General features: G+C 42.6%; 2 protein-coding genes across 3 annotated transcripts; both read left to right on the top strand.

Annotated features, from left to right (window-relative positions):
• The first annotated feature begins 100 nt into the window (after window positions 1-100).
• Window positions 101-3,305, top strand: LOC147322279 (bucky ball-like). Of its 2 annotated transcripts, none has more exons than XM_086306763.1 (7): window positions 101-394; window positions 500-652; window positions 747-2,201; window positions 2,287-2,343; window positions 2,663-2,749; window positions 2,838-2,907; window positions 3,070-3,305. In XM_086306763.1, exons 1-6 carry the CDS (start codon window positions 388-390, stop codon window positions 2,867-2,869), a joined length of 1,791 nt encoding a protein of 596 aa, XP_086162889.1. In that variant the 5' UTR covers window positions 101-387; the 3' UTR covers window positions 2,870-2,907; window positions 3,070-3,305. The 2 variants fall into 2 exon arrangements, with proteins under 2 accessions (XP_086162889.1, XP_086162890.1); XM_086306764.1 differs by having other exon boundaries at window positions 103-394; window positions 2,838-2,911.
• A 2,691-nt stretch (window positions 3,306-5,996) lies between these two features.
• On the top strand, window positions 5,997-11,152 carry LOC147322278 (uncharacterized). The gene is made up of 5 exons (XM_086306760.1): window positions 5,997-6,092; window positions 6,177-6,434; window positions 8,015-10,111; window positions 10,187-10,285; window positions 10,974-11,152. Exons 2-5 carry the CDS (start codon window positions 6,179-6,181, stop codon window positions 11,000-11,002), a joined length of 2,481 nt encoding a protein of 826 aa, XP_086162886.1. The 5' UTR covers window positions 5,997-6,092; window positions 6,177-6,178; the 3' UTR covers window positions 11,003-11,152.
• The last annotated feature ends 16,817 nt before the right edge of the window (window positions 11,153-27,969 follow it).

Genomic DNA, 27,969 nt, shown 5'->3' with positions numbered 1-27,969 from the left:
CTTATTTACTGATGCCGACTCTTTATTTTGTGTGTCCGTTTTAGGTTGTAACCCCCTGGAATAAATCCTAACTATTCATTTATTTACAGGTCGCGATGCTGATTTCTCCGTTTGCACTTGAATCAGGCAGCCCTGCAGGAGTTGCAGCTGTTTCCTATATGACTGATTAACGGAGATGTTTCAGCTTTGGTTTATGGTCGCGTCATGTGGACCTGAGTGGGAAGCCTCTTTACCGTTGTTTGTTTAGAGGAACTTTAACTATAGAAGGAGAAAAAAAGCAAACAAACGAACGAGTTTAATTTCCAGAAGCTTGGGGATGTTTATGTGGCTGTTTTAATCCCTCTGGAGGTTTTATTTCTGACAGGCTGAGCAAGAAGGAGAAAGAAAATGGACGGTAAAGGCAGCCTTAAGTATCTCATCTCATGCTGATTAAACCTTTAATTTAATAATAGATTATTTACTTATTGCTTGTTAATGATCTTAAAACACATTTTTGTAGATGCAAGCAAACAGCCACAATCATTTGGGAGTGGACAACAGAGAAATCACCATCCCAGACCTTTTTTCTATGTCCAGCCACCATCTCAGCCCTGCTACCTCTATCCACAGTGGCAGCTCAACAACCCATACAGTCACTTTGGTCTGCCTGGAGGTATGTACACTCATCCACTGTTGCATTAAACCTGCAGATGGTGCATGCAGCTTCATTGCCATTCATTCCCTTTATCTTCTCACCATCCTCCCAGCTTTTAACTTTGGCCGCCCCTGCATGCACCCTTACCAGTACATGCAATACCCTGGCTTTGTTTTACCACATGCTCCTATTTACCCGATGGATTACAGGCGAATGTTTGAGCCTCGCTTCCACGCTCCTGTCTGGGGCGACGTACCTCGCCAGCAGCAGCATCACTACCATCCACAGCCTCATGGCCGTCGGGAAACGGCCTGCTCGGAGGCCCAAACTGACCCCAGCGACGCTATAACCAAGCTCATAGAGTGCCTGGATAAAATTAGAGCCAATGAACTGCAGGGCGCCGAACGAGAACTCGACTCCGGAATTGCGTCCCAGTCCTCAGGAATGTTTTCTCCAGAAGAAGAAAAGAAGAATGAAGAGCAGGCTCGCATGTTGCATTCAGAGTCCACTACTGTGACCTTCGGCGGATCCACTGCAGCCGATGAGTCCAGCCAAATGATCTTAGGCACCCTGAGCGCTCAGGGATGTTGGGCAGGAAGACTGGAAGAGGAATTGCCCCTCGATAGCTCCTCTGTCCATGAGGAGTGTCCTGAGGGCAAGCGGTCGGCAGTAGATGGTTTCCTCCATCTTGGGAAAGAAGAAGTCATGGATATCCAGTCAGATGTCTCAGTGACTGATCAATGTGTTCCCAGATGTGATGCCGAGGAGCCGCGTAATTCCACTCCAGCCTCACTCGCCATTTCCTCCATTCAGCCATCAGTACAGGAGTCTAAAAACAGAGACCACGTCTCAACGGTGGAACATCCAGCAGTGTCTTTGGATGAAGCCAAAGCTGATCGGAGCTACCAGATCCTCAAGCTGCCGTTCGATGATGTTTTAACACCTGGATCTGCCGGACCTGGCCACCTCTGCTCCCCGACTGCTCCTTACTACTACAACTACCTGTCCATGCAGCCAAAACACGAACGCATGAGCGTCCTTAGTCCATCTCTGGATGAACTCTCCTCCAGAGATGAAATGTTCTCCACGGATCTGGACGACGTGGACCTCTTTCCCCAGCACCACATGTACGCAGGAAGGCGGCTCACCGAGGTGATTGGTGGATCTCCCCGTGCTGCTGAGGATGTAGAGGAAGTGTGGCGGCCAGGTACGAAGAGGTATGTGTGCGCGTGTTGTGGGAAGAGCCTCGCTAAAGGGACGGGCAGGAGCAAAGTTCACAGCTCAAAGATGTACATGGACGATGCTGGAGATTCGGAGGATGAGGGCAGATATGGACGAGGGTGCGAGCAGCCCATCAGGGTGGTTGTGAGGAAGCATTCTTCACCGAGGAAGACTCACCCTTTACCACAAAGGCATCCAGCCAAGTCTTCGTATAAGAGAGGCCTGTACAAAGAGCCCACGGATGCAGTGGACCAGGACGAAGAGAGAGATGGTTGCAAGCAAGAGGCAGGTGAAGGTGAGGCAGGCGAGATGGACAGCGGCGAGCTGCAGTGTAGGACATGTCAAGGTAAGTCTGAGCCAAGGACGCCTCCTTCTGTGATATTTTCAGATCCTTTCTGTTCATTGTAGTGACTCTGAACCGTCTCTCACAGAGAGGCTCTGCAGAGAAGATCTGACTGAAGGCGATGTGATTCCCAGGAGGAGACAAGGTGTGCAACTCGAAATGTTGTCCTTTCAAGTTTTATTGTTGCTTGGTTTTAAATTCTGCTCACCAGCATCAGCTGAGTGGTTTAGGTTTTCATAGTTTGTTTCTTATGATGTGAGCAGTGTTTGTCATATTTTAAAATAATACAATTTAAAAAAAAAATGCAAATGCAAAATAAACCATAAACTCTTTAGTCTAATTAACTAAATAAGGTGTGTTTTTACTGTGGCATAGTTTCAGTTTTCATACATTTCTACTGTGTGCATGTTGTTTTACTAAACTTTCACTCACTGTTGTGTCTCCTGCTTGCACGGGTTGAAAAGAAACAAGTGCTCAGTGGAAAGTGATGTACCACAGGCCCAGAGATGAGGCCCGTGACGACGACGAGCTGCCACCACACTGGAACAGAGGTTAATGCGTTTTTCTTTAGTAGGTAGTTCTTCTGTTTTAGATTTCCTGTGTGAATATTTAACAGAATCTACCCTGTTGTTTATTCAGGCTCTACAGTGAGAGGGGAACCGAGATGTTAATGTCCCTTGACCGACTTTTGAACAAAGTTTGTGGATCTGTAGGTGAAATTCAGGAAAATGCTTGATGTGATGGGGTACTTTTCACTCAGTTGCAGTACTCTGTGCTGCTGTGGGAGGTCTAATATATTTATAGTGACTGACAACTGATTATATAATTTATTAAAGTGTGTTAATTTTGTTTTTCTTTTTCTCCCCCTCAGGTCCCCCCCAAAGGGTGTAAATGTTCAAGGATGTGTTTGGAGATATTTGGAGCACTAGGTGAAATGCACCGCACAGGAGGCCTATTTATGTTTGGTGAAAAAAGTAAAAAAAAAAAAAGAAGTAAACCTCAGTGACACTGTCTTGCACTACTCATGATTAACAGATTTCACAGAGGTAGTAACACCCGGGGGTGTGCCATTGTTTGGGGCCAGTCCAATAAAATGTCATTATTTAATCTTTGTGGTGACTCTTTTGTTTAACATTTTGAATACAGGTAGGAACGAATTACCCAGGAGTAATGTTTCCTCCATGCAAAACACAAAGTTTAAACAAAGCTGGCTGTATTATGTTGGCATGGAAAATATTCTCTTTTCACTTTACAATCAGCCGATCCGTTCGAGGCTGATGTTCTGCTCCCCTCAGTCTGTTTCTGAGGTTTCTCAAAAGGGATTGTTGGATTTTCTCGGTATTGTCCTGAAGACTATTAATATCAACCTGGTATTATCGAATGCCAAATTGTATTTGCAGACCCTTGAAATCACTGAAGAACAGTTTTGATTAACCTCTCAAAGGATGCTCTCCTGACCGGGGGGAGGCGGTGGGGTAGTCCAATGTTTTCTAGCTGAGCATCATTGATTGTGCTCTGGGCTTCTCTCATTCACTAGTGTGTACCTCCTTGTTTCCTGTCCTGCCTGTGAGCCTGAAGTTAATTTCTGTATTCCTTAGAACCATCAGGAGGATCTATAGTTGTGGAAGTGTTTTTACCTTCACTGGATAAAGGAGACAGTACACAGCTGGACTATACAAGCATTAGTGGATGGAGGACCGTTTAAGCAGCTCATCTGCTCATGTTTGTTATTTAATCCTTTCTTCCTCGTTTCTCCGTGTACATCTTGCCTTGTTGCATTATTTTATTAATTGAATTACAACATTAGCACTTTTACATCTGAGATCATAAAATACAGCTGTGTGAAATGTCATTTCATTTATATCACTTTAAAATGAGACTATATACCAAGCACCTGTTGCTTTGACTCCTTTTCCTTGTATCCCTTTTTCACCTCTTCTGCTTGCACCTATGGTGGGAAGAGGAGTCAAGGACACAAGAAAGTGATGGTTTCCCTTTGCTCTCTGTCCTTGAGTTTGCCCCCCAAAATCTACCTGGCACTCTGGTTGATGTTGTTGATGTTGGTTTGGAAATAATTACCTGAAGATGTGATTAAAAAAGTTCATGGTAGACACATTGCTTCATGTGTTCTTTCAAGACATGCAAGTCATATGAAAAATAAAAATACCACCTCATTATTCTGAGACAAAGGTGTAACTTCTGCCTTTATTGAGGCTTTCTGTGACTTAAGTCAAATTAATTCAACCATTAGAGCGAAGGACAGAACTAATACGTGGCTCAAGAGTTGGCAGTTCGTCTTGTAATCGGAAGGTTGCCGGTTCGAACCCAGTTTTATTTATTTAAAACTGGTGTGTAACATAAGTACAGAGCACAGGACGTTCAAAAGCAGATTTGATTAGGCCAGCATAAAGTTCAAAGTATCTAGTTCATAGTTTCCTGATTTGCACTAGCGGCTTGTAAAGGGTGCACCCAGAGTCGGCTCCTTTCTCTCCAAAAGAGAGGGTTGGTGTGGTAGAGCAGGATGTTTAGGATGGGGTGAGATGGACACAGATGAGCTGGTGTGGTGACCCCTAAAGTGAGCAGCTGAAGGAAGTAGTTAAGAAAACAGATGTATGATAAAGAATCTGCACAACCTTATGTTGATGGTTTGTTGCTTTGAACTGTTGGATGCTATCGCATTTTCCTTTCTTTTAGTGTATCCTCTATTAAAAGAGGTCGTCTCATTAGCTGTTAAAGAACTCACTTATTCTCATTATGGCTGCACAGACATATTTCACTCAGAAGCTTTCCTAAAAGAACCAAAACAATTATTTGAATCCAGCTGTGAGCTGAGAGCTGGAGTGCATGGAGCCTGGTGACCTCGAGAATGCCTCCCTGCTTTTTGGTGATGGTCCTGGCTGTATTGGGTTCTCCAGGCCACGAGTGTGAACTGGAAATAATACTGTACATCTAAATAAAAATCAGCAGACTCTGCTGGGGCTTTTATTCATCTTGTGTAATACAAGATGTTCAAAGTTTCAAGGAAAACCTACAACTATTTAGCGATCCATTGCATTTAGAATTTGTCCCAGGTTTGCTGGTCCTTTGAAGACTGTGTAAAAACACTAGTGTTGGTGTCTGCATTTACAACCTTTCAATACAATAAAAGAAAGTTTCTGTGAATTATCAGTTAGCTTTTCAGTCTCCACATGCGAAACAGGGTGAGAAAAAGAAGTACGTGAGAAAAAGGGTGCGTTTTTTTCTTTAATGCCTTCATAGAACGCCTCTTCCAGTAGCAGTGCTGATTTAAAATCACTGCAAAGTCAACAAAACGGTCTGTTAGTTTATTCTTCATGGATAATGCCATCTTTAAACACTGCTCAAGGCTACTTAATGAGCTCCCATCTAAACTCATAATTGGCTCTTCAGGGGTCAAACGTGAATATCACACAGGGCTTGTGGATGCATGCTTTGCATTTTACTGCTGCTCAGCTCCAAGTAAGGGGGAACTTAACGAAGACGCTAAAAATGACAAGATGAGCTGCTTTGCGTCTTTTATCAATGCTACTCTCATCAGGTAGATCACGTCAATGAGCAGCAGCTCTGTTCCATTAGAGCCACTCAGCTTCTCACCTCCCCTGTCACCTGTTTTGGGTCAGTGGAAGTCATCAGTCTTACTTTCTCCACGTCTCTGATCTATTATCTGCCTTTTTCACAGGTGAGCTGATGCAGAGTGGGAGGGGATCTTTGGAAACAAACATTTCTCATTGGCTTTTAATGCAAATTGCTTAACTTTAACTGGACAATTGTCACCTGGCACTAAAATGCCAGCCTGGCCTTAATCGCACACCCTTGATTTCCTATTTAACCCGCAGAGGAGGTGTGTTGGCTGCTTAGTGGATAACCCTTATGCAAGTAGGTACAAGTCACTTTTAGTCTGTCAAAGGGTATTGCGGTAACAAGGTATCAATAATTATTTTGATTCTTCTCTTTGTTCAGATATGGAGGCAGCAACGTCTACCTTGCAATATTCACACAGTTTGGGCCCCCGTGGTCCAAACCCACTGAGTGCAGCTCAACCGTCTCAGGGGCCCCAACAACCGGCTCCAGGGGCTCCACGTGCTGAGGAGCAGCAACACAAACCTTTCTTCTACATACAGCCCTCGCAGCCATACATGCCCATGCAGAGTCTGCAGTGGCCTGTACCGATGCCCATGCCTGTGTCCTACAATCCATACTATGGTTACCCAGGTTTAGGTAAGCTTAACTCAACTGTTAGTGCTTTTTAATGTGACTAATGAGAGTTTTGGGACTCAAGTTCCTTGTGTAGATGTTGAACATTATTCAAGCCTGTGAAACCTCTAAATGCTGTCAGTTCTCAGAACCTGTTTAATAAATGGGTTTTCTGCTTGTTTCTGAATATGGTGAAATTAATTAGGAATTCAATGTTAGGGAATAATTGAGAGGAGTGAAATCTAATCCCCTGTATCTAATTCTTTTTCTTACTTAATCCTGTAGCTGTCTGCTTAAAATCCTCATTAAATAACACTTATTTCACAAAAGGTGTGTAATTATATTTCAGAAATTTGTATCTGGCAAGCTGTCTAGACTTTATCTCACAATGTGCGTTTCAATATCTTCAAATGCTAAATCCTGCAACTTTTGTCTTTCCCTGAAGTGCCAACATGAGCCTTTGTGTCAACTATGAGAGAACCCCTGCCCGCTAATCCACTCATTTCATTAAGTACACCTTGCTAGTACTTGGTCACTTTAAAAAAAAAAGAAGAGGAAAAAAAAGAAATCCCAATTCAGTGCTGCCTAAATCGCTAATGCTCCACATTTAACACTCCTCAGAGATTTCAGCCCATTAACATGATGGCATCATACAGCTGCACATCCAGGGTAAGAATCTGCTGATCAATCACATCCCAAAGGTTCTCTATTGGATGTGGATCTGGGGAATGTGGAGGCCATTTAAGTACACGGAGCCATGTTCAAGAAGCTCATTTGAGTTGACTTGAGCTTTGTGATGTGGTGTTATCCTTTTGGACACAGCAATTAGAAGATGTGTGCAGGTGTTCTTTTTTTCTACATGGTCAGCAACAATATTCAGGTAGACTGTGGTGTTTAAACAGAAGCTTGCTATTGGCTCATTAGGTATTTGCAGTAACAAGCAGCTAAACAGCTGTACCTGAAAGTGTTCAGTGTCAAACTGCTCAGTAGATATGCACTAAAGGAGTCTGATGAAACAGTCTTAATCAGCAATGACCTTCTTTCCCACTGATGGTTAAATGTAGCTCTTTGAGCTGTAGTTTTTTTTTTTTTTTTTTTTTCTGGTGGTAATCTTTGGTTTCAGGAAGGCTGCATCAGACTTGTCTCTTTTGAATCATATCTTTAAAAAAAGCAACAATGTTTTGCCATCTGTGAGATTTAATCATCGTATGATGTCTTTGGCACTCTCCTTTGTGTGTCTTCACCTGTATATTGGTCATTTTTATGTAGAAAGGGGAGATGAGGAGGGTAAATACTGTGCAGTCCCACACAAGCTGACACTAGACCATCTCATTTGTTCATCAGCCCAGTATTTACTACTACAGTCAAAGCCTTGTCATTAAAATTTAAGTGCCAAACTAGGAGGGTATGCATTATGAATAGCCCTACATGGCTGTAGTTCTAATGTTTGTATTGTATTTTTATTAACATCTGCAGCAGCTGTGGTTTCAATGTTGTAGCTATGCACTAACTGGCTCCCCACGAGCAGTAGTAAACCATTGTAGTGGCAGCCTTTAACAAATTAAAATCTGAGGTATTCACTTAATCCTCTTGTCTTGTTACAGGTTTTGGGATGCCAATGATGCCACACTATCAGCCTAATCCATACATGGAGCCACCTGGCTTTGTCGTCCCACATACCCACCTTCATCTCATGGACTACAGGCGCATGCTAAACCCCCAGTATTACCAGACCATGGCCTATCACGCCCGCAGGTTGCGCTACCAACACAACTCCCCAACCAGAGAAATGACCAGCTCCGAGGTGCAAACTGAGCCACTCTCAGTGACACAGAACACCAGCACCCCAAATTCCAGAGACATGGAGTCATCCAGTGTCTTCCCAATTTGTAGCAGCAGCACCACCACCAATGTCTCCAACAGTCGGGTGCTCTCGTCAGCCTTGACTGTGGAGAGTTCTCCAGAGAGTAATGACATGGTGCCCTCGTCCACCATTAGGACGCCATCAAATGGCAGCTTTGTGATTCAAACTGAAGAGGTGAGGATTGAATGCTGCACCACACCTGTGGGACTACAGCTTCTGCACTCTCACGAGACCGCAGAAGTATCCCGTAGTTTTTCCCAGGACATGGTCCAGTGTAGCTCCATTCTCCAGGGTCACGTCCTGCAGGACGAGGGACTCTGCCTCCCTGCAGACCAGTCGGAGCAGGCACTCCAGGTTTGTCCTGATATCCTGTTAGTTGGAGCACCCAGCACAGGTGAGAATATCCCTGCTCTAGAAGAATCTGGGAACCAGATGGTCCCTGTCGTTTGCAGTTTGGAGTCTCAAGAGGCAGCATGTGGGGAAGCTGGGGTGATGAGTGAGAGAGAGCAGAGTATGACCAAGAATCCCCAACTCGAAGTCGTTCACCTGTCGTTTGATACAAGCTACCTGGATGAGTTGAGGAAGATGGAGTCTTCAGTTTGGTCCAGGGACGACACCTTGGTTCCTTCCTCAGAGTCGTTGATCCAAAATGGTCCCGCAGAGTCTCTTGAGGAAACACTGACTACTAATGAGGTGACTTCTGCAGACATGATGCTGGAAGAGGAGGCTCCTCCGGAAGATGGCACAGCTATGACTGACATGCCGCCGTTGGAAGAGGATGACCTGGGAGTAGTCTCCACTGTGCAGGATGAGATGGTGGTTGAAGCTGATATCTGCCCTATGATGGAATCACCTGTTTCGGAAGAACCTTCTAAACCAAATCTAATGTGCACGGAGATGGCGGCTGTATCCAATGTGCAGCATTTGGAGAGCTCTCCTCTTGGGGCAGATCGAAGCCAAAGCAGAACAGAAACCAGTATCCAGGATTCTCAGGACACATCCTTCGAATCATTACCTGCCTATCTCCCCTCAACTAACTGGCTAGCTGATTTTGAGAATGTCTACTACAGCAACAAGTTGCCGCAAGCTCCCAAGAAGCAGACCCGACCTCAGGGTTTAGATGTTTCTGCTCGAAGGCGAAAACTAGACCTCGAATACAAAGAACTAAATATTCGCAAGCCAAAGGAGAAATACAAACCCAAAGGCAAAGCAGATCGAAGAAGCCTTTCCGACCATGAATGCTGCCTCAGCAGAAGCTTCAATGAGAACATTTTCAGTACTCGTGTGCCAAAGAGGGAAAGACTCTGCTCCAGATGTCTGACAAAACGTAGAACCTGTATGCCTGCCAGCCCTGGACTTGACGGGCACAACTTAAAAAGAAAAGCGGTTCCCTTCCAGCAGTGGAACGACGCCCCCTTACCGACATGTGACGCATGTAAATCTCACACCAAGAGGCGGCTGATGAGGAAAGATTCTAATCCTGATCTTTGCAGTCCTCATCGGGGCCATGACACTGAGGGCGAATCCTCTGAAAACAGCTCGTGTCGCAAAGGTCAAAGGTGGAGGCCGGGTGACAATCTCAGGAAGCTCGCAGACCTTAAAAGGCCACTAGCATGTAAGCAGAACCTGGAGAAGAGTCCTGGAGCGATGTATCCAAAGCTGAGGGAGAAGAACTGTGTGTGCAATGAGCTGCAGCATCAGCCTGTTGCTTGGGAGAGGCTACACCACTGCACCACCGGGAATGCCATCCGGGAAATGGATGAGAACTGTGCTGTGCCTCTTCAGGACAACTGGAGGGATGTGGACCAGAGATACCTGATGCACAGGTGGCAAACTGGTGAGCACACAGTTTATCTAGAATTCTCTCCTTACATGCTGGTCCACATTTCTAATAACATTGTTCTGCCAACAGAGAAATCATGGATGCCTAAGAGTGACACAGATGGCTCCAAGAATGAAACCAGATCACAACACTTGAACAGACACAAGAAATCACAACCACAATCACAAGGTTTGCCTCATGTTTTACCATGCTTCAGATTTATTTTATGGTCTCAGATGTAAGAAGTGTTTGACACACCTTTATATTCAGGGTTGATTTTTAAACTAAATTCAAAACGGGGAACAGGCTGCAGTGTGACAAGATGTCGGTCGTTTTTTAAAAAATGTTGTTTTTTTTTTTTTTTAAACAAACTGTAAAGAGCAGAACTATCATCTTAAATAACTGAAGTAACTTTTACACTTAAAAGAAGAGTTTAGAGTCCGGCTGTGTTTGAAGCCTGTTAACCTGAAGGTAAAACACTCCACAGAAGTGCATGCTTTACTATAGCTGCTCTTGTAGCCTTTGTCCACCTGATGCTTTGTAGGAATTGAGGCATCTTTCAGCATGGTGCACAGATTATTTCAAGGTTATAGGCAGGAAAACAGGAGATGAAGGGTCTCTCGTCCATATGTCCTCTTGGAGGTTTGCAGCTCAGACGAACGACAAGGATGATGTAACGGTAATTTATTTTGATGGGATGTCTGACAGTTGATTAGCCCTTAATTCTGAATATTTGGGTTGGTTTAAAAAAAACATTGAGTCTTAAGTGCTCAAAATAAGAACTTTAAATATAAACAGTGTATCATTTATTACTTATTTAGAAAAAATGGTCAGATATGAACAAATGAAGTGTAAACTTTTTGTCTTTTTTTTGCAGGAACTCTTACCAGAGACACACGATGCTGATCTGCACAACTAGCACAAATCTCACAAAGTGAAAAAGCACTTTTTAGAAATTGATGTACACTTAATTTAAATGTTTCCCACTTTAATTGTCTGTATGTGATCACATTATTCACTATTTATTACTGCTGAATAAACACAGAATTAAGTTTTTGTCCTGCGCTTTTGTGGTTTTCAAGCTGCAGTTATGAATGTGTCCACTAGATGGACCCATTTCTATGCTAACGACACAATCCCTTACACTCGATCAGAAATGCCACTTTTCTAAAGAGCAGATTAAAATTTCTTGGAAAGTAGAACTGCTCATCAGATTTAAATTATTCAACATCTTAAAAGATTTAAGGTAATTTGAATTTTTCATCTATCAAGTGGAGACTTGATGTATCATGTTCAGATCAGTACTGGTTGTCTCAGCAGTCATTGGGGAATAAAACCTGCAACTTTTGCTGAGAGGTATGCAGTCAGCATTTACAGCCCAGACTTTTATGAAATTTTTATGAAGGTCTGACCTGTTTTGATAGACTTGGTCAATGAAGGGCCTTGAGCTGAACTGCAAGAAGCTGGCTCTCATTTGTTCTTTGTACTAATGAGCTATTAGCACCAAAAAGGTGAACTTGTAACGTTTTTGGCTATTATGTGGCTACTGTAACTGGCTTGGGCTATAGGATGAATATGGAGTACTCTTAATGAAGTGAGTAGAATGGCCTGTACTAGCTGCCTTCACTTACTTGAATCAGGCCAAGTGGACACATAAAGGTAATTAAACCCACAGGGTTTGTTAGACTAGCTATAAACATGCTCACATGAAAGAATTGGGTGCTGGCCACATCTCAGTAGTTACAAACACTGGTAGGTAGGCAGCAAAGTTGAAACTAAACTATGAAGACGCTAAACAACCAGTGCAGGCTGAAAGTAGCAGCAGGCAGATCAGTGGTGTTTGAATGTGTTTGCTCAGTAAGACTGGAAAAAAGCTGTTGATAATACCAGCTGTGTCCAATGGACTTGCAATAGCTCACATCTGTCATTTAAACATGAAAAAATGTCAATGTCATTATTCCAATTAATGAATATTTAGAAGTCTGTAAGACAGGGTTATTCTTTCAGCTGCAGACCTGGTTACCTGAGAGCAGGTAAAGGAAAACTCTAAAAACAGAATACATATATTGATATGAGGTCTGCAAGTACAAACGGTTTTATGATCATTACAATAAGAAGCCTTTAATTGTCTTTATACAGTATACAACAAAAATGCAGAGCAGCTACACCTTCAGATGCAAAAAGAAAATGAAAACTTTTATTCACAGAGTAAAAATAAAAAGTACTATATATTATATTACATATAGTGGTTACACATCTGTTCCTCTCTAATCTCAAACATAACCGACTCTGGAGCTGGATAAGTCTTCAGCACAAGTTACCATGGCGATATACTTCAGTGAGTACATCGCCACGCTTCTTGATGAGCCCCAAATCCTGCTTCATTGTTCAGGCCTGCGGTGGCTAATTTCTGTTTATTTTCATTCTCACTTTGACTTTTAACCCTTGTTAGGACCATCTTGGTCTGTTTTATGCAACTGCTCGTTTCCCAGAATTCCCAGTGGAGTGGCGCAAAGCCAGCATTAACCACAGAGCCACAGTAGCCACATTAGCAGGAAATATGACAGGAAGAACTGAACTAGAGAGAAGGAAAGTAGCAGATAACTGTGAAAAGGTCTTCAAAAGTCTGGAGATGCATTTAACTCAAAGAGCAGCCAGCTTGACTGTTGATCCTGTGGATGATTATTTCAGGGAAATCATGAAAACGCGGTGCAGAAGGGTTTGTTTCTGGGAAAAGCACTTGCATGCTTTGCTGAATTTGCTGTCAAGAGACAAAAATATGTCTGTGAAGCCCACTCTTGACCATTAATACACAATGTCACTCCCCAAGAGGAATAGTACTCAAACGGACTGAATAAGTAATGAATCATGTTGGAAACAGAACATTAGCATTTATGCAGTGTTCAGTGGGCCTTTGAAACCAGTCTTACTGACATGTAATGTGCCATAATAATAGCTTTCCTTGCTGGAGGGGAGGTAAGCACTGAAAAGCAGAGCGCATGTTTTTGTGAGCCACTTTATATAAAGGAATTGTGGGAGTCCACGTGTGTTTGTGACTTTCAGGGTCCTGCAACAGGCCAGTGACTGCTTTCCTTTCTTCTGCTCGTCCTCCGCGGAGAGATGCGCACAGAAAGCCCACACAATGCCGTCTTCAAAGGCAGAGAAAGGCCCGCTTTTGTGCATTGTTTCAGAGACGGTTGAAAGCTTTTGCAATTTAAAACAACCCTCTTAAGTGATTTCTGTCTAACGGGGAGCAGGGGCTCTTTGAAGCTAACAGTGTGGTGAGGGAGGCCAGATGGGATGAGGAAAGATGCAGTAAGTGGAATGCAACTCGTGATTTCCCCCCAGATTCGTCAGTTTCAGGGCGGGGACGGACAGCTCGGCCCGGCTGGTCTCAGAGCTCATATCTTGGAGACTCCTGCTTTGTACCATCGTTCCATCTTCATGACACCTGCCTTATGGGTAAATGTAAAAGGCTTAGACGTGACTGTCTCCCAGAGGTACTTCCATGATGAGGTGGTGGTGGCAGGGTGTCTGATATCAAGCCGGGGGAGGCACGTAAATGTTTGGGGTCTCTGCGGGTAAAACGTCATGCAGGGATGATTTCCCTTCACAGGCCGGGTGTGAGCTGATGTATTCCAGTACACAAAGTGCACTGAAATGCCCAGAACGATGAAGAAAACCTCTGATGTGAGAGCATTTTGCAGTTCTTCACTTTCTCTACTTGCAGCAAAACAGTCATTTATGAGCTTAAGAACCTGAAAATAAAGCTGGTGGTGTTTGATTTTTAAAAGAAACCCTTTGTCAGAGTCGTGGGGTAGGTCATAAAACTATTTAGGTCCATTGTGTTCACTTAGCAACAGAAACCAAAGGCACATAAAACCTACCTGAACCATCCAGCTTTGAGTTTTTCTTATTTTAACACTGGTTCACGTTTTTATTGCTTCTAGTCATAATTTAAGGATTTCTGCATGTTTTACTCTCTCTTACTTCTCTGTGTTGCAGTTTGAAACTCTGATCTTCTAAGTACATGTGAACAAAGTATTATTATAATTAACATCTTGCTTTACAAGGTCGCTTATTACTTTCTTATCATTGAGGAAAAGTAAGGTGATGATCAGAAACAAGCTGCTGCGTGTGATGGTGGCAGATAGGAAGGCTTGTAAAATGTGAAATGCAAAATAAGAATAGACTCCCTTAAAGGATTAGTTCAACAGTTTATTAAAAGACTGTCATGACTCCTATCACAAAAATTATAAAAATTATAACAATTATACTCCTGTTCTTCTCTCTCAGATGTCTCTTACTGGCTTCCAGTTTTCATGCCTTTAGCTTTAGGCCAGCTTTGTACTAATGCAAAACTTGGTGTCTCAGAAACCTTTATTGAACCCTTTACACCTTATCTGCTGATGCATCCATCCAATTTGGGTTTCAGTAGGGCAAAAGATTCAGGGACTGAACCCCTGACTTTCAGATCAGTAGATGAGCGTGCTACCTTCTGAACCACAGCTGCTCCTAACTCATGTTAAAGCTTGGGGATAACTTAGGTTTCTGTTAGAGTTTTAAAGTCTAATATCCAGGCAAGAAAGCTCAGTTAAAGGACTATTTCAGCAGTGAGAAACAGGCACATCTCCCAACTCTCCTTTAAAATGTCAGTTTCCAGTCATATTCAGGAAAATTCGCAACATTTACAATAAGCTAGTCTAACCATGTCTCTGCATTACTGCATAGAACTGAGAATTAATTGTCTGAATGCTCCTTTAGACCCCTCCTTCTTGAGGGGTTTCGGAGTGAAGTCACTCGTCTGTCTGCACCTTGAGGCAATTGTATTTGTGATTTGGTGCTGTATAAACTGAATTTAATTGAATTGAATTCAACTGCATGTCGAAAGGATCTAGTTGTGGAGGTTTGGCCATCTGCTTAGGATTTCTCCTGGGCACCTCACTTTGGAGATTTTCCAAGCACTTCTAACTGGTTGGAGACCCCAGAACTCGCTGAGAGATTTTGTATATCTCATCCACCCTGGGATCACCTTGGAATCCCTCAGGAGGAAGCGGAAAATGTGGCTGGCATGAAGGATCCTTAGTCTGCTGCCCTTGTGGCCTGACTGGATGGATACATGTTCCTTGAAGTGTCTAAATTAGGTTTACAAGACATGAAAAAGGCAGAGGATTTTCTCTGTGTTTAGGGACTTTTGCAGGAAGTGTGAAGTTAAGCTTTCCCCGGTGGTACTCACATTGGTTACCATTAAATTTTCTTCCCTCCAGTAACAGGTAACAACAATGGAAATCCATCTGATGCCCTGAATGAAGTTGCAGTAAAACCCACAGTGAAATTTGGCTCCCTGTTCTCTTAGCCCACTACTTTTTCCTTCCCTGTCTCTGTCTAAGAGTGAAGTTGAATCATACACTTCCAGCTGCCCTCAAACGGCATCACTAAGCTTAGCCCTTGATTTTTGACTGTCGGCAGTATCAGGAGAATCCCAGCTCATGGATTTTCACAATTGCATAGGCTTTCTATGTAATTGCCATACAGCAGCATTAGGGGTGTGACCAGGAATAATAATTTTTGACTGACTGAAATATCAAAATATTATCTAAAATACCCCTACACTGCTTCCATTAATGTGCTAAACACCAAATCATCAGTCGAGAGCCAAGAATGAGAGAGTATTTAAAGGTTTTTGACTATTGGGGATTGAATATGATGGTGTATTATGTTTTTGGCTCTTGTATATGCATGTATGGCACAATGCAAATGTTTTAGGCTGCAAAAAAAAAGGTAAAATATAAGTATTCTTGTATCTAAACTGTGATTGAACCATGTTCTTTTATCATGTGTGCATACATCCCTCCACACTGTCTCCGACTGTGTTCAAGCAGCCTGCTTTAATGTCAGTGCCTCTGTGTGCGTAGCCGCTTTAGATTCCTATAAAAGCTGTAGGAGGTTAAGAGCATCCATCCAGCCTCCTTAACGGTTTGGAGCGATTCTGTCAAGCTGTCGAGGTGGTTTTTCCCCGAGAACGGCGGAGAACGTGTCACACGGTTCAAGTGTTTTGAAATGTTCATCATCAGCCGACGGCTCTGAGATGACTAAGTGGTATCAGAGCACGAGATTACTTTGAGGAGAGTTTCCTCAAGTGCTCCCTGCTCCGTTTACAGAGAAATATAAAATTAGACATCGGTAAATAGAAGCACAGCCTGAAGACTATCAGTGCTGGCAGTTTTTTTTAATGCAGCAGACAGGATTTATCACCTGAAAACAATTCTTTATTTCTAAGGCTAAAAGATGAAAAAGCTTAAATATTATTAATATTGAATCAAACAGCTGAAGTGTTATTAATATTAAAGACGAACTTTGAACTGACAAATAAAAGAGAATCAAAAAGAGGTGATTTAAATCTTCTTTTCCTTTTTACAATAATATCGGTTTAATCGCACTATTCTTGACAGTAACACGAGCAGAGATGGGCAGTAACGCGTTACAAGCAATGCGTTACTGTAATCTGATTACTTTTTTCAAGTAACGAGTAAAGTAAGGGATTACTATTGCAAAAACGGTTATTAGATTACCGTTACTTTCCTGTAGGAACGCTGCGTTACTGCGTTACTAAAACCGTAAATTTTTTGCGAGAATGTCTCACGACAGTGACGTAAGCGAGTGCGCCGTTAGTGACAACAGCTGTGTGCAGATCAACAATGGATCACATATCGATTGTAGGAGAGAGTATGAGCGTGCAGCGTTTAAAGCGTGGAAGTACTGACCTTACTTTGAGTCTGATTCCATAAAAAGTGACAAAAACATTAGCGTCCGTCGTGCGTGGGAAGAAAACTTCGTTTTACAGCGAAAAAACCCCTAAACAAGCACCGAGTGCGCGGATTCTTCAACTGACTGCAGCACACCTGCACCAGGGTAAACCTCCGCCTACCCCAGTCCTGCTTTACAGGTGAAAATAGAGCAAAAGGACCGCTGAGTCTTTGACTTTATTTATTTTCTGCTGTGTTTTACTTGCTTCTATTTGAAAGAGTGAGTGAAAACACAAAAAATATTTTATTTTATGTGCTGGAATGTGCAGAAAGTAGGTTTAAATGTTAAACTAATTTATTCAAGTCAGAGAATGTTGCATATAATTACATTTTTGCTTGATGCATAAAGTTAAAAGATTAAAACTGATAAAACAAGTTAAAAAAAGAGACTTTTCCATTTGATTACATTTTGTATGATGGATTATGCAGAAAAAGTAGAATTGGGCTGAAAGATCTATCGCTTTATCACCTCTTCAGGTTGTAAATCGTGTTTTTAAAAAGTAACTAAGTAACTAAGTAAATAATTACTTTTGAAAATAAGTAATCAGTAAAGTAACGGGATTACTTTTTTGGGGAAGTAATCAGTAATTAGTTACTGATTACTTTTTTCAAGTAACTTGACCAACACTGAACACGAGAGACCTGGATGACCACGAATAAAAGATGAATGTAGCTTAAAGTGAGAGCCATTAACCTGCATTCTTTCTTATGTCCAGCAGGGGGCGACTCCTCTGATCGTAAAAAAAGATGGTATTAAAGTCTTCAGGAAAACAACCATACTTCTCACTTCACTTGGCTAACGAGGTGTCAGTCACAAGATGTTAGCTGAAGAACGTGACGTCAGATCTCACACCCAGTTTCAAAGAGCCCATTGGTGAAAGCGGCCATCACGAGGCTTCGTAACGCTACGTTACTAGCGGCTTGGTGACATCACAGTGGTCATGTTTATATTGAAGAGCTTTACACAAAAGCATGTGTATTTTGCGTTTTCAATTTTTTTTTAATGTCACACCAACCGCAGAATTTCACAAGATGATTTGTGACATTTGTGTTTTATAACAAAGCTCAATTTTTCAGATCCGAATAAACATTTCTGACCAATCAGATCAGTGCATTTGGCACAGTCTTAGATCAAAATGTGCACAGGTGAATAATATACAAATTACCTCTACATAACTAAACGCTTCTCTGTTCAGTCCGCTCTCTAAAATTAATTCTCTGCCTCCTCAGATGTGGTTTCAACTCTGCCAACAGGAGCTCAAACTGCCCCACTGACATCCACAAATATGTATACAAGGTGTCGTGATGCAGTTTCAACTCCTGGATCAAACCATGAAGTGCTCCCTGCTGCTGCCTTCTCATTAGAACTGGACAAACCCAGAATTTCCATGTTTTCCTTTTTTTCCCTTTTAGAAACATCAGGACCAAATCATTGCTTTCATTTTTTTTTCACATTTTTTAGGATGACTTGTATTTTATGTTGCTTTTTCACAGCTCTCTCATTGTGTAACATCGTGATATCGTGTCTGTGACTTTTAGTGAGTGGAGACTTAAAAAGACTAAAATGGCTCAAAGGCGAGTACAAGATAAATAAAGATCTGGATCATGCTAATTTTGTAAGCTGTAAGCTATAAAGCATAATAGGTCTCCTTCAAGAACCCTTTACAAATAGATATCTGCTTCCAACATGCTCATTGCCTGCCTTATATTGCATGCCAAGGCTTAATTGAAGCAGGTCTCTGTGAAAGTCTCACCTATGCTGGCAATACACTTGTGAAGATCTCTGTCTTTAAAACTTGTACATCATCAGGTCATCACTCCTTCCTCGGTTGAAGAGAAACACTCGACCGGTGTCCTGCCGTCTGGTCTCTGCAGCTCCTGAAGGACATGATGGATGCCCATTTGAAGGATCCCTTCTGTCATCCAGACGCCCATTTAGGGGCCTGGCTACGGCTGGCCACTCTGGGCCGAGTATAGGAGGGCAGCATCAGTCACTCAGCAGACCACACCGACTTTTTTGGCAGCTTAGTGCATTGGTCACCTGACATAGCAACAAAAGCAGCTCTGTACATGCTGTAGTTCTCTCCCTAATGTGAAACTTTAGCAGACAGCACATCCACTCTGCAGTATTGTGATGAGGAATGGAAGACGGCAAATAAATGCATTTCTCTCGTGGTCACTTTCTGCAGGTCGCGTGTTTCTTGGTGGTACTACCATAGGCAGCGTTGGGGGCGATTTCCTCCGGGGCATCCCACACTCAGGTGTATGCACTCAATTAAGCAATAACACAGTCAAGGTCACGCTGCATAGTGTTATTGGCAACAGTGAGCTGCAGCTGGAGGAAATGTAGATCAGCCAGCAGCCACAGTGAAACATGACCTTGACTGTTATTGCTTTTACACAACACTGCCTGCATTCACACAGGAGCTCGAAAAGTGATGCCTGATTAACTTTTTTTTTATGGGTGGGGAGTTGATTTCTGCTGCCCTGCACTCAAAGTCTGTGCAGCCAGTTTGGGGGGCAGTTTATTTACTTTCAGCAGAATGAATTTCACTTGAGAGCAGCACTGCTGCCACCACCTTTTCTACTGTGACTACTTTGCACAAACTTTATAGTCTTGGACTGCAATAGAATAGCTTTGCATGTGTCACAGTTCAAAATAATAGTTATTTATCTCATACAGGACCATACAGACCAGTTCACCCTCTGTCTGAAACAACCCATATTAACTCGCCCCCCTTTAAGTCAGCTTTGATCTCTTTTTTCTGATTGGCTGCCCCTTACAAACAGAAGGTTTGGCCAGCAGGTGGGTGGCGCTTCCATACACACGGCCAAATCTGTGTGGCAGACGTGACATTATAAGGGATATCCCCTTTCTGTGACATCATGCAGACCCAATAAAAGAAATACCCACGTCCCAGGAATGACTTACACATAAGCTGATCTCACTATTTAATTCTTTCTAATACTATAAAATATTACAGAAAATAACCTTACCACCCTAAAAGATTGTTCTGGTCGTTCACGCTCTATAATCTTCTTGATCAGGCTTTCCACATTCTATTAGATCAGCTTTATTTGGCTCTGTGTGAGCCAGTCAAGTTCTTCCACATCAGTAGAAAACCACGTTATTTTGGTATCTTAGATTATATTTATCGTGGTTAACAAGCTGCAAAATACTAGAATTTCACCTAAACTGGAGCAGAAACTTCCATCCGCCCATCTTCTTCTTATCCAGAATCAGGTGACAGGGGCAGTTGGTTAAGAAATTCCAGATGTTTCTTTCCTTAGCAAGACTCATTAAGGCATTTCCGTACCAGATGAGATGTAGCTCTTCCTGGAGCCTCCTCCCAGTTGGGCTAACTTGAAAAAACCTCCTCCGAGCTCCCTCTGAATGTCTGCATGTCGAGAAATGCCAGGTTTTTGGATAATAGCTCATTGGGAATCACTTTGCTGGTGCAAAAATGCAATTTTAGACCCCCCAAGGTAACATATTGTAAAGCAAAGGGAACAAATATGCGTTTTATTTATTGAAATGCTCATTTTCCTAATTAAATTTGGAGTCCAATCACAACTCCTTTTGTTTGGTTCATTCAGTGCTGGGCAGGTGAAACGTCGTCTCCTCAGCGACACAAACGCTGCCAATTGATGTATTTCCAGTACTGTTGTGGGCATTTAATTTAGCTCCTTGTCTGTGCTCCAGCAAACTCTGCAGGACCACACATGTAAACAAACAGGTGTGGGGGCACATGAAGATGCCGGTGAATGGTCCTCCCCTGGTTCAAACTATACAGACCTTAATTCAGCTGCTTGCTAACCATCATTTGCAGCTGTGAGTTTCATGGCTGGAAGACAGTGTGAATAAAGAGCAAATCAAGGATACTTCTGAGGTTACTTAATTTGCCGCATTTGCAGTTTTTCAAATGAGCTTTTTCCACAAGTGGAGTGGATTTTTAGCAAAAAACAATTATTTCTCCAGCTGTGATATCTGAAGGACACAAAGTGGCTCGTATGAATGGCACACTTTCATCAACAGAAAGCCTTTATGTTAATCTCGTACTGTACACTGCAATCATTGCATCAGATTCCTTTTTCTCTGGAGGAGTTCGTGTCTTCACAGTGTGAAACTGCAGGGAAATGAGGATTAGAAAACCACTCCTTGTTTTAGACGATGCAGTGTTTGTTGAGAAGGTCAGATTGAAAAGCAGGTGATGCTCGGCTGCTCTCGGAAATGTCAAGAGTTCCTGTTTTTAGCACCCCCTGCTCTTTGGGATATTGCTGCTCGTAGCTTAAGGAGCTGTGACCCTCAGAGCAGCAGAGAGCATCAGAACAGCAGTGAAAAATCCCTCCTGCCACTTCTCTCCAGCATAAACGACAATGAAGTGTGGCCTTGCCGGATATTGGCTTCTGCGATAAGGAGTGTGGTTTACAATATCGGCTGAGCCCAAAGGGAAGCAGAAGCTGCAAAGTTCAGCATGTCCACTTGTTAACCGCACAGGTCCTGAGAGCGAGCCCAGGCGCCCCGTCGCTGCAGGCTCAGCATTTCTCCACCGACATGACGGCAGATAGATCAGCCAATGCTCGGCGGTCTTAATACCCCAGGCTTTTACACTTAATGTCTTTCAACTGACGAACGACCCGTGTTTACAAAGTGCACCTCGTGGAGCAGCCAGTGGCAGTGAACCCCCACAACGATCCAGGTTTTACAGGAAGTGAGAGGAGCGTTTAATGGAGCAGGGCGATATTGATGGTGTCACGACAAAGCGAGAGGGTCAAAGTGCAGCTGATTACCTCTGCCGTTTCTAAAGCTTGTTACGCGATAATGCAAACTGCTGAAAGTGTGATTACATCACCTCCTGGGTCCAGACTGGACTTAAAAGATCATATTTCCCATTAATGTGGCCATTGCGGCTCCTTTGCACTCCTCGCTCATGTCAGATTAAAGGCTCAGAAGACTGAAAGCTCATTCTCGGCCTCTTTGGAAAAGTAGCTGATGAAACAGTCTTGCTGCAAGGTGCACGGGGAGCATTTCATTCATCCATATTTATTGTGTGCACCCCTGAGGTCTAATGAATGTGTGTTTTATTCCTCCTGTAGTAGAGCAAGAGTTTTTGAACCTTAAAATAAAGACTGTCTTTAAAAGATGAAAGTAGCCACTATGACACTACCCAGCTACAGCAAACCTGATGAGACGTCAATGGTTGTCATGATCTGGGTGATTGGCTGGAAATTTCCACCAGGTTCCCGAGTGTCCTTGGTGTCCGCTCCTGGACAGGGCTGCCACGTCTGTGACAGCCTCACTCACCTGGAGCTAACTGAAGCAATCAGGCTGGGGAGATTTAAGCCCTACGCTGGCGTTTCATCTCCGCCTGTTCGTCAGCTGCTCCATTGGCTTCTGGAACCTCTTAATACCCCTGGATAACGTACCTTCTCTTTGGGAATCTCTCTGTTCCTCACCTGTCTGCCCTCCTGCCATCACACTCCCTAGGAACCAACAGAACTCAGGTCAGCCATCTCACACCACCTAACTCACCCGGACTCACGCCGCCTCCCCCTCGATGCTTCCTTCACGCCTCCTGCAAGTAAGATGGAAATACAGCCATACTCATCTTCTCCAAAGCTCACCTTTGACTTCTGTTCTAATCCCGTTTCCCCAGTGGGACCATTAACATCCCAGTCACGGTCCAGTTGCTCCTCCTAGTCCTGTTTCCCCTATTTTTCCCACGCCCACGTTATCACGCCACACACACCAGGCCACTGTGCATTCTGTGCCTAGTTGTTTAGCCACCGCCAAGTATTACCTTGTGATATTTCAATAAACATTGGTAAAACTTTCTTGCTGCCTCTGCTCTGGGTTACTGCGCTTGGTTTCAGTTCTGGTACTGGTCTTCGAGCCCTTGTGACAACGGTAGGTTAAAGAGTTCCCTTTTTTCTGGCACTAGAATCAGAATTATGACGTAAATATGCTGCAAAATGTGAGAATCTGTAGAAAAAAATGTGTACACATACAAGGATCTTGACTTCAGCTATTTCTTCGCTCTCAGTGCACGTAACAGAGTAGACAACAGAAAATACTGACAACATGACACAAAACAACACGTCTTGCATATTTATGAGTGCAAAGATGCTGGAATAAATAAGGGATGGATATCTAGTTTCTACATACACAGTATATACTTGAGGCCTTCAAGTGCAAAGCTTTCATTTGGTGGCTGTAGCTCAGGAGGTAGAGCAAGTCATCTACTGATCGGCAGGTGGGTGGTTCGATCCCTGACTCCCCCTAGTCTGCATGCCAAATATCCTCGGGCAGGATATTAACCCCAAGTTGCTCTCCAATGCATCCATCGGAGTGTAAGTGGTAGTTAGTAAGTGCAAAGAAGACAGTGAATGTGGCATGCTGTATAGCTGTATAGAGCGCTTTGAGCACTCTGGGATAGTAGAAAAGTGCTATATAAGAATCAGTCCATTTATCATTTATTTGAAAACAAGTATGTGGTTAGAGGTGAAAATTTACTGAACATTAATTTATTTATTGTCATGGTTTAGGGAGGGTCAAGGTTCCGCCCCCTCTCCCTCTTTGATGGTCGGCAGGTTCTTGAGCCACCTGGTTTCCCTTCTTCTACCAATGCATCTATTTCTTATCTCATCATCTCTCACCACTACTTAAGGATCAGCCTGAGTCATCATTCTCTGCCAGGGTGGTAAGCTGACAGCAAGGAGATGAAAAGTAGTCAATAAAATCAATTCTAAAACATACTGGGAGCCAGAGTTAAACCACTAAAGCAGGACTGCTGTGGTCCCATCTTTACTCTGGTTAGAAGTGTAGAAGCCCCGATAACTTAAAAGACTGTAAAAATTTCAGGGTCTTATCTCAAAACCTTTGAGAAATTAACTTAAAAATGAGTGTTAGGGTGATCCTCAGTGAGTAAATTAAAATAGGAGGTTTGAGGCAAATTTGAGGTGCGCGTCAAACGGGTTACAAACAAAACTAATAACTCTTTTGGCTAAACTATAATCTGGGAGTCAAAATGTTAACTTACTAGGGTGTATAATGGTTCTCCAACCCAGTAGGATACACACTGGATAAATGTTAACAAGTGAAATTTTCTTAACCGAGCTTGTCATACCAATAAAGATTTCTTTTCCAGACAGACATTTTTTCAGTTCACATGAAAAAATAAAATCATGTAAAATAGTCTCTGTTTCTCTAAATATTAAATGGATCTTATTTTTGAAACATTTCTAAGATGAGCTACGAGCTGAAAACCAGTGACAAGCTTTTCAATTTTGTCTGAATTTAGCTGGAGGAAATAATTTGACATCCAGTTTCACACCTTCAGACTTTAATGAAGAAAATCATACTGGGATTTGTTGTACTGGGCAGCAGATGCCTCCATTTTCAGATCGTTCTTTAACTGACACAGTTGCTTCATGGCAGTCCAGAACGTTTAATTACTCCAGTTTAAGAGATGATTATGTTTGTTAAAATTAATTAAAACACTGCAGACAGATTTGCAGGAGAACAGGTGTGACTTGGCCCAACTTTGAAGTGATTTGAAGTGTTGGAGTAGATCCAGATACAGGAATTGCTTTAATGTTGCTAAATAGGCCAAAAATGAATGTTAGGTGTCATATCTTCAAAAAGAGATATTAGATCTAAACAAGAAAGTTCTTAGGCATTATGATGACGTTCTCAAGAAAATACCACAAACCTATCTGGACATCATCTGGATGCAGAGTCTCAATTCATGCACGCTGTGCAGGGGCTACTCTTGTTTCCACCATCAGTATTCCTCCTCGTAAATCATTAACAAAGTTACTTTTAAAAGTACTTTTTACTCTTATTTAAACTCTTCCACTGTTTCCTTCCATGTTTTCTATCTTGCAAACGACACATTGCTGGATTCTTTTTTTTGTGAGTTGCCAGAGCTGCTAGATCAGTGAAATAACAGAAACCATTGCACCAGTGTTGCCAAGTGTCACACTTTCATAGTTTGGCTTATTTGCAACCAGCCTAATTATTCGTCTTCATCATGCTTTTTACTCTGATAATGTATTTCTGAAAACTCAACTAGGATCTGCTTTTAATGACCCATTCACATATCTGTCATTGTTCCAAATTAAAACTTTACTACAGTGCTTTATGGTTTGTTTTGCAGAAAAACTTTTTGCTGTTTTCAAGCTCTTCGTGGCCTGCTTGATGAGATACATACTGCTGGGGGAATGACTTTACTGAGATACGGATGCTGGAACTATGAGGCAAAATAAACAAAACAAGGACTTATTCATAAAAATGTTACTGGAGACACAACTGGGATCTTTATGATGATCAGATCACACGATTTTAGAGTAAAAATCTAAAGAGGATTATTTATTAAATGATTTTTTCCTCGTAATTAAGAAAAACTATTACCATCAATTGCTGGAGATAAGAAATCATATTTATAGGATAATAATGATGATGAAATGGACACACACACACACACACACACACACACACACACACACACACACACACACACACACACACACACACACACACACACACACACACAGAAAAGGACATTCATCTTGTGAAGTAATTATCAGCAGTAAATACTGTAGTGCTGATTATACTCAGTTCAAGGCATGAAATGAATATTAAGTAGACATAAATTATCTGCTCGTGAATAAAGAGACATGATCAGCTGCTGGACAGGCATTCAGCAGCCCTGGATTAAAGATATACATGACTTAAAGTGGACCTGTTGTGCCTATTTTCTGTCACATATATGCACTGCTTTCAAATAATGAGGTCAGTGTATGTGCAAGTAATCCTCGTGACGCAAAAATCAGGGTTCATGCTGCTCTAAACACTCAGTTTCAGTTTTTTTCTACTACTCAATCTTTATGATGTCAGAGAGTGGCGATGTCCCAAATATTGTCATCTAAGCACACAGTCACCTGCTGAACAGGGTAGTCAGGGCTGCCGTGGGAAGGCCTGGGAATGTCTTGGCGTCCCACCAGATGAACTGGGGGATGCTGCGATGAGGGTAGTCTGGGCATCCTCCAGATATGATATGAAAATCTTAGGAGAAATTTTCTTTCATGCTCCTTAATCATTTCTTGGATGTCCATACCCTACATGCAGACTGTTCATGCCCAACCACTCTTAGTACAACTGACTTGCAGGGAGAGGAGCTTAAACAGCTTCTTTTTAGACAGAGGATGAACAGAAGGGCCGCGCTAAAGTCCAACATAAGATAAATAAGGATTATTATAAGCTGTGACTCATGCAAAGCTACTGTAGTGTAGTTGAAATGTGGAGCTGGAAATGTGCATAACAGGTCCACTTTAAGATCACAGTATGACTTATTGAACACTTGAGCTCAGCTTCAAAGACTATAAATACCTGAGCATGGACTTGTTTTCCTGAGTTGAGCACTTGGCAGCACTGCTACCCCACCCGGAGGTAATCAGCTTGGCATCTGGGGCTTTTCAGGCCTGGGCACAGGGCATTTTACCCAAACAAACACAGCGGGACTGCCAATGACGAGCAAATTCATGACGACGGAGATTGCAAACACGTGTAGCTGGGGCCCTCGAAGAGCTCGGAGGAATGTTGTTTTCCTCCTTAATTTGCAGTAACACGCAGCAGATGTGGCTATCAGAAGCTGAGCGTTCATTTGCAGAAAAGGATTACAGAATAGGTTAGGAATAGCAAACAATAGCGTGCAGGATGGAGGAATGAGATAATCCTGATTATGTAATGTGGTGGGGAAGTGAGGTGGGGCACTGCGGAGAAACAACACACACACACATACACACACACACACACACACACACACCTGTGAAGCTGCAGCTGCCTCTTGTAGCATTTCATCTGAATGTTTAGCAGCTGATTACACTGTGACACAGCACGATTTGAGTCAGGAAAAACAGAATTTTCTGGAGCCTATTTTATCTCTTGTTTTCTTTGATGTGTATATTCTGGTGCACTTTGGGTGCTCTTCTGTTGAAAAACAAACAAACACCTGATTTAAGGTAAAATGACAAGAAAACAACCCTCCAAAGAGCAAGATGTAATATTTGCAACATTTCTTAACCTCAGAGGCAGGGATAATGGCACCAGTGAAGACAATGTGCCTGGTTGAAATTTTTTCCATGTTTGGCATGGTCGAACATTTTAGTGGCGGATATTAGACAACAGGCCACTGCACACAGACCTGTAAAAAGCCCCCCATCGCTCCTACATGAGCTTGTTTTTCCCTGCAGGAAGCGGCAGGCAGGAAATGAAGGACCTGAAGGACTTTGCTTTTAGTGCCATTTACAGAGAGGAAAAAAAAGATTTCTGAGAAACTGTTAGGCAGAGCTTAACACTGATTGGTTCCCCATTAAGCAAGCACCATTGATCAACAATGTAAGATTAACACAGCGAACAGCAATGTAAAAGCCATGAAGTTTCCCTCCATAGAAAGGTGGAGGAATGATAGCTTTTTCAGTTATCTTTTAATGAATTCAGAGAAATGTCTAAACATCCACCAAAGACATTTTCACATTTTGTCCTACAAAATAAAACATGTAAATGTCTCACTGGTGAATTTTGAAGCCCGATTGTTAAGAGGTGTCACAGGGGATTGATACCTATATGTGTAACTGCAAACCCCTTTGTAACCCTATGGTATGTCATAACATGATGTCCACCTCCCATGAAATGTACACATATGTCATGTTTATGCAGCCCGCAACAGTTGCTTGCCAACTACTTGCAGAATGGTAGTGACACGACTAAGTTTCATTGCAAAAACTGTATGGAAAATCCCATTTTTGTCAAGGAATCAGGGTAATGCTTGAAACTGAAGCGCTCCCAAAAACATTACATCAGGTTGTGAGGCAGAGGGGCTCAGAGGCCTGACTAGGGGGATGTTCACTCAGTGTTGTAGTGGAAAGGAGCGAGCAGAGGCAAGACATCAAACACACAACAAACACATCAGTGTTTCCAGCATCTCTACAGTTATTTTTCTGTTTGTGTTGGTTTGGTGTCAGGTTCTGATTCATGCTTGGTGGATTTTTTCCGCCATTCTCTCC

The sequence above is a fragment of the Aulonocara sp. 'chitande type north' Nkhata Bay genome, linkage group LG9 (genome assembly GCF_057382095.1).
Source record: "Aulonocara sp. 'chitande type north' Nkhata Bay isolate Kocher_YH1m ecotype deep benthic linkage group LG9, A_spYH_male_GT1.1, whole genome shotgun sequence".
Classification (NCBI taxonomy): domain Eukaryota; kingdom Metazoa; phylum Chordata; class Actinopteri; order Cichliformes; family Cichlidae; genus Aulonocara; species Aulonocara sp. 'chitande type north' Nkhata Bay.
Note: the sequence above shows the minus strand (reverse complement) of the source record. Positions and strands in the feature narration are given on the sequence as shown.

Bases quoted from the DNA above. Each gene is read 5' to 3' on its own strand.
- LOC147322279 (XM_086306763.1), top strand. The intron at 653-746 runs GTATGTACACTC...CCATCCTCCCAG, and splicing joins TCACTTTGGTCTGCCTGGAG to CTTTTAACTTTGGCCGCCCC. The intron at 2,750-2,837 runs GTTAATGCGTTT...TTGTTTATTCAG, and splicing joins GCCACCACACTGGAACAGAG to GCTCTACAGTGAGAGGGGAA.
- LOC147322278 (XM_086306760.1), top strand. From the start codon at position 6,179: ATGGAGGCAGCAACGTCTACCTTGCAATATTCACACAGTTTGGGCCCC. The intron at 10,112-10,186 runs GTGAGCACACAG...TTCTGCCAACAG, and splicing joins GATGCACAGGTGGCAAACTG to AGAAATCATGGATGCCTAAG. The intron at 10,286-10,973 runs GTTTGCCTCATG...TTTTTTTTGCAG, and splicing joins ATCACAACCACAATCACAAG to GAACTCTTACCAGAGACACA.